This window comes from Nicotiana attenuata, unplaced genomic scaffold (genome assembly GCF_001879085.1).
Source record: "Nicotiana attenuata strain UT unplaced genomic scaffold, NIATTr2, whole genome shotgun sequence".
In the NCBI taxonomy this organism is placed as follows: domain Eukaryota; kingdom Viridiplantae; phylum Streptophyta; class Magnoliopsida; order Solanales; family Solanaceae; genus Nicotiana; species Nicotiana attenuata.
Window position 1 is genome coordinate 11,716 of NW_017670449.1, and position 6,714 is coordinate 18,429.

At 33.3% G+C, this 6,714-nt stretch overlaps 1 protein-coding gene across 1 annotated transcript; it reads left to right on the plus strand.

The window, feature by feature from the left end:
- The first annotated feature begins 975 nt into the window (after positions 1-975).
- LOC109239564 (11-oxo-beta-amyrin 30-oxidase-like) lies at positions 976-3,779 on the plus strand. The gene is made up of 5 exons (XM_019406142.1): positions 976-1,312; positions 1,442-1,662; positions 1,746-1,993; positions 2,103-2,487; positions 3,297-3,779. The coding sequence occupies exons 1-5, from the start codon at positions 1,042-1,044 to the stop codon at positions 3,717-3,719; spliced, it is 1,548 nt and encodes a 515-aa protein (XP_019261687.1). The 5' UTR covers positions 976-1,041; the 3' UTR covers positions 3,720-3,779.
- Positions 3,780-6,714: the final 2,935 nt, after the last annotated feature.

Genomic DNA, 6,714 nt, shown 5'->3' on the forward strand with positions numbered 1-6,714 from the left:
GCTGATAATTGAGTTATGGTGTTCTTTACGGTTATTTATTGATTTTCTGTTGTTACTTGATTTCCCCGCAGCATGTTTTCCCCCTTCCTATCTTTATCTGTACATTTCTGCCTTTATTTTTCCGCTGTATATGATTTCACTGCACAGGTTTATTTGGTAGTCTGGTCCTAGCCTCGTCATTACTTCGCCGAGGTTAGGCTAGGCACTTACCAGCAGATGGGGTCGGTTGTGCTGATACTACACTCTGCACTGTGTGCAGATCCCTGCGCTGCAGCTTTCGAACCACAGTGAGGTTGCTGCTTCCAGACCGTCAGGCGACCCGAGGTAGTCCTGCAGACGTCCGCAGGCCTGGCGTCTGCTTCTATCATTTTCTTTCTGTTTTTACTTATTCAGAGACAGATTCGTGTAATTCTATTCAGACCTTATTTGTAGTATTCTTAGACAGCCTGTGACATTGTGACACCAAATTCTGGGTAGAGTTGTACTTAGACTTCTGCAGTTTGTATTAATCTAAATTATCAAATTTCGTCTTCCGCATTGTTTTGTTATTATTATTTCCACTGCTTTTATTATGTTATTTTGGAATTGTTAAGGGATTTAAAAGGAAAAAGGGCTAGATAGTTGGAACAATCGGCTTGCCTAGGTTTAACTAGTAGGCGCCATCACGACTCCTGAGGGTGGGAAATCCGGGTCGTGACATAAACATGAGATCTTTGGCTATAAAAACATGTCATTAAGGATAAAATGAAAAATTTAAAATTAAGCATTCCTAAATATAAAAAGATACTATAATTCTTTTCTAAACGAACTAATATGGAAATAATATAATGTCACATACAATCAAACGGAGGGACTAAATTATTTCTTCTTTTCTTACTATGCAACCTGCAAATGCTAATACAAATATACGAGTCTTATAATGTTTTAGGATCTAAAGTATCAAGATTTAAAATCCGTCCTAACCTTTCACTACATACACCCTGCTCCTTTATATTGTAGACAAGAACCAAAGAAATACTACAAACATAAGAGGCAAAAAACATGGGTATTGCAGTTTTAATTGCTATACCAATTTGCCTTTCATTCTCCTTTTGGTGCCTGAAATTGCTGTATTTGATATGGTGGCGGCCCAAAACAGTGGAAAAGGAGCTGCGAAAACAAGGAGTATATGGCCGTCCATATAGATTTCTTTATGGAAATCTAAGGGAAATGATGGAAATGAATAAAATAGCTAAGTCTAAACCCATGCCTTTGAACCACGACTACACCCCTCGACTAAATCCTTTGTTCTATGAGCTCGCCACCACTTACAGTAAGTACTCATACTAATTTGCATGATTTTCTTTAGTAGCATAAAACAGTGGCGAAGTCAGGAATTTCACTGAATGTAAAAAAATGATGTTTGACTTATATATACAATATAATTTTTCGTCCTTTGCAGAGAAACTTTTCTTGTTTTGGCTAGGACCGATACCTCGAGTGACCATAATGGATCCGAAGTTAATACGGGAAGTACTATCAAATAAATCGGGTGAGTTCAGAAAACCAAAAATCAGTGCTTTCCTCAAGCTATTTGTAACAGGTTTGGGGACTTACGATGGTGAAAAATGGGCTAAACACAGAAAAATTCTTAATCCAGCTTTCCACATGGAAAAATTAAAGGTATTTTTCAATTAAGTAGTTACCTTACTTTTATGTCATTTTTTGTTCAGAGGTTTATTTTCATTTTGGCCTTGAAAATGCAGCTTATGTTGGGAGCATTTACAGAGTGTACAGAAAAAATGATAAGCAGATGGGACAAGTTAACTGCATCAAAGGGTTCTTGTGAATTGGAAATTTCACAAGAATTTCATAGTTTAACCGGAGATATACTATCAAAAGCAGCCTTTGGAAGTAACTTTGAAGAAGGGAAGTTAATATTTTCACTTCTGAGGGAACAGTGCGAACTTGTTTTCACTGCAAAACTTGCTATTAATGTCTTCCCTTGGTTAAGGTACTTCGAAATGAAATTTATAATCTTGAAAATAAGATATACTAACCGTGACCTGATAGTATAAATATTCTTTACACTGTCTGTACTGAGGCTCATGTTTATGTAATAGGTTTGTGCCAACAAAAACTAATAGAAGAAGGTTGTACATCTATAACACAGTCCGTAGTTCGCTAAAAAGGATAATAAAGAAGCGAGAGAAAGAGGTACAATCAGGAAAAGCACACAATGAAGATCTCTTGGGTTTGTTAATGAAATCTAATCAAGATGAACAACAAGGGAATAAGAACTCAAACAAGGGAATGAGTACAGAAGATGTAATAGAGGAGTGCAACTCTTTCTATTTTGCGGGTCAGGAGACTACTGCAACTTTGTTAACATGGACTGCAATTCTATTGACTATGCATCCAGATTGGCAAGAAAAAGCTAGGAATGAAGTTCTTGAAATCATTGGAAAAGATGAACCTAAGTTTGATCAACTGAACCAGCTAAAAATTGTAAGATTCTCCACTTATGATTTGTCGGCATATACTATTTTGATTTAAGTTATATACACTAACAATATAAATTTACATTATCAATATAGATTGCATGTGATAGTATGTTAGTTATCCTTTTTATCAATTTACCAATTAAGGCTTATCTTGGAGATATGCTGACACTTTAAAGATTTTTTAATATTATAAGTAAATTTTAATATGTAATAGCAAATAAGTTACAATTTTTTTTCAAGAAATTTACATGGACTTGCTTAAAGTACCTAATTGTATAAATATTACACCCGTAAATATACAGAACTTAAACTCTTTACTTTACAAGTTACTCGATTGTGCAAATATTTTGTACGTTGTCAATGCATTGGAACTTCAACTCGAAAGAGACTTTTGGGTGTTAAAACAAAAAGTAAAGGGACAACCCAGTGCACAAGACATCCCGAGTTCACGCAGGGTCCGAAGTAGGGCCACACCTAAAAGGGTGTGGTAGAGAAAGCCTACCTTAATGCAAGCATTAGTGGCTGCCTCCACGGCTCAAACTCGTGACCTATAGGTCACACACAGATAACTTTACCATTGCTCCAAGGCTCCTCTTCATGCTAAAATATCTACAGTCAAACCTCTCTATAACAACTTTATTTGTTCCGATATTTTTTTGCGTGAAATGTTGTTATAGATAACATATATTATATCACAAAATAAAACTCGGTTTCGAGTAAACTCGATTTTTATAGTGAACGCCTGTTATATAGGGATATTATTATAGAGAGGTGTGTCTGTATCTGATTTACTTAATTCTACAATACATGTAGGTGACTATGATCTTGCACGAGGTTCTGAGGTTATATCCATCAGGTTCTCTTGTTAGAGAAACAAACGAAGAGACAAAACTTGGAGACTATATAATTCCATCAGGTGCACAGCTTTTGGTGCCTCTGCAATTAATTCACCGCGACACAGACCAATGGGGAGAAGATGCTCTTATTTTCAATCCAGAAAGATTCTCAGAAGGAGTATCAAAAGCAGCCAAAGATTTGATGTATTTTCCCTTTGGTTGGGGTTCTCGTATTTGCCTTGGAATGAATTTCGCTATGATTCAAGTCAAACTTGTTTTGGCTAAAATCTTACAGAATTACTCGTTTGAACTCTCTCCCTCCTATGCTCATGGCCCGACCATGACCGCTCTGGTTCTTCAACCTCAGTATGGTGCACCTGTCATTGTGAGAAAGCTTTGACATTATCTTTCGGGGACGGAGCTAGAGTATTAATTACGGATTTGGCAGACTATATGTATTTATATTAAATTTACTTAATATGTATAAATAATCTATCTTGAGTCTGTTAAATTGTCGTGTCTGAAAATTTTAAACTCATAAACTTAAAGTTTCTGTTCCGCCTCTCCTATTTGTGGTCAGGTTCTTTGAATTAAAGTCGTAACCCTTATGATCCTTATAAGACAGTAACTTTGTTTTTGGTTACTCTGATATGAATGAAATTAAGAAAGACATATCTGTTTCCTAAGAAATGTTGAAATAAGGCGAGCTTTTATAATTGAATTTAACTTATATTGACTTGCAATGAAATTCTTACACTATCAGATCAATTTATTCTGCAATAGAAGATTATTTGTTACTTCCTCGTTTTATTTTATGAATCTTAATTTGATTTGTCACGAAGCTTGTGAACATAAAGAAGACTTTTTAATCTTGTGATATTAAACTAATGGTGTATATAACATACAAAAAATATCTTCTGAATCTTGCATGTGACATTAAATATGCCATTAATGATAAAATAAAAATATTTGAATTAAAACTTACCAATAATAAAGAGATGTTATTCCTTTTAAATAGACGAGCCCGATACCTAGGAAATCAATGATTACTTTGTTTCTTTAAATCCTTAAAACTTCAAATTAACAATTTCTAATTAAAATTCATTACTCGGGCTAGGGACCTCGGAATTCGATTCCGGATATACGCCCAGGTCTCATATTTTCCCACGGACCCTCCGGGACCGTCAGAACACGAGTTCGGGTTCGTTTTCTAAAAATGTTGACCAAAGTCAAACTTAGTCTTTTAAGAAAATTCTAAGACTCAAAGGGGCATATTTCACTCAAAACTCCTCCAAACCCCGAACTAACCGTCCCCGCAAGTCGTAAATTAACTAAAGCAGGCACGGAAAGTTTTATTTAAGGGAGCGGGGTTCTAAAAGGCAAAACGACCAGGCGGGTCGTTACAATGGCCGAATATTAAGTAAATATTCCATAAGATTTCGATTTCTTGAGTTTATCCATGATATAACTTCTATTATAATAATTTTAAAACTCTCTACTAATGTTCAAAAATATCTTATCTTTTTATTATCTTTGAATTAAAAAAAAATAAAGAGTTTGTTTCGAAATAATTTGTTTACATTTTTAAAAAAAATATTTCACGTGATACCAATTTTTTCTTTATATATACTCTTTGTTACACTTAAAAGCTGCTATAGAACCTATCAAATAGAAACCAATTCATCTCTTGATGATTTTGGAAAAAAATCTTTCACATAATCTAATGATTAAAAACTAATATTCTTCAACGAAAAAAATATTATACCCTTGCAATATTGGCTTGACTATAGCTTAATGAAGGGGTTTCAGCTTATACCCTTCAATTCCTTGAATATGCTAAATTGAAATTAATGATAGCAATTGTATAGCCAAAGTTACGTTATTTGTTTGATGTCCATTTATGCAAATTGACTCTTCAAGCAAATATTCTTCAAAAAGAAAAAAGAAACAACTTTTTTTATTTAATATTGACTGATGTTTCTTTCTCCAGGCATGTATGTTTACTTTATTATATATGTAAGTAAACTTTTATTTGGTTTTCTAAACTCTTTTTTGTTATTTATATAAACATAGATGTGTGTCCTATATATTACATTTATTTTAAAAGAATTTCGTTTTATTCAAATCTAGCTACAGTGTTTCAAAGAACTATACTTATAGGATTTTAAATGTGAAAGAGTTTTATAGTTATATGGAGTAGTTTTTTTCTTTTGCTAGAGGCGAAGTAGTATTTAAATAATTATAAAAAATAACAAAAATTCCTAACATGATTGTATATGATCATTAACCGAATTAAGTATGATAACATGATAAAAAAGATAAATTTTATTTTTAATTTAAATTCGAATTTTAGAACTTTATCTATAAATCAAAAATTATCTTTTAATTCAAATTNATATATATATATATATATATATATATATATATATATATATATATATATATATATATATATATATATATAAAATAAAGTTACCATATACTATTGACATTTATTAGCTTGCCACTTGGTTTAACCATAATGTTAATTATAAATGGTAACTTTCTTGCTTTAATATATATATAGTTTAAAAAGGAAAGTCAGACGAATACATTAAAATAGAGGGAGTATTAGTTACCTCTAATTACTTTTTAAATAATACAATAGATTATACACTAACTGAAACTAAACTCTTTCTAATTTCTCTTTAGCTAAGTGTGCATATCGGACCAAAGAGATGCGTAAACTAGTTATTTTAGAAATATGCTCAACTGCCCGTATTTATCTCGAAATTTTGTACTGGAATAAGTGTCAGCCTAAACGATAATGTGGTATAAATAACCAAACAAGTATCTTATGGTGTGTTGCATGCAACCACAACAATAGATCTAGTGTATTTTCGCAAGTGTGGTCTAGGGAGAATAGTGTATACGTATGCCTAACTCTTACCTTGAAAACGTAGAAAGGCTATTTCGATTGACATTAGGCTCAAGGAAAGATTATATAAAAAGAAGCAGTAGCAACAGATAATAATGTCACCAATATAGCAAGAAAACCGAAGCGAAAGAGCAACTTGTAGTAATAGAAATTTAAAAATAAAAAAGTACAAGACTAACACTAATACTACAGGTGTGGACAAGGAAAATATACGACTACCTATTAATTATTTAATCTTCTACCCTAATTCTCGACCTCCACACACTTCTATCAAGGATCATTGTCCTCGCCTCCTCGGTAAACTGAAGCAGCGTCTTGTCCTGCCTAATCACCTCTTCCCAATACTTCTTTGGTCTGTCTCTACCTCTCCTCAGATCTATCAATGCCAACCTCTCACACCTCCTTACTGGGGCATCATTGTCTCTCCTCTTCTCATGCCCGAACCATCTATGAATCGCTTCCTGCATCTTGTCCTCCA

Excerpts from the sequence above, each read along its gene's own strand:
- LOC109239564 (XM_019406142.1), top strand. The coding sequence starts at position 1,042 with ATGGGTATTGCAGTTTTAATTGCTATACCAATTTGCCTTTCATTCTCC. Across the intron at positions 1,663-1,745 it reads TCCACATGGAAAAATTAAAG|CTTATGTTGGGAGCATTTAC; the intron begins GTATTTTTCAAT and ends TTGAAAATGCAG. Across the intron at positions 2,488-3,296 it reads AACTGAACCAGCTAAAAATT|GTGACTATGATCTTGCACGA; the intron begins GTAAGATTCTCC and ends CAATACATGTAG.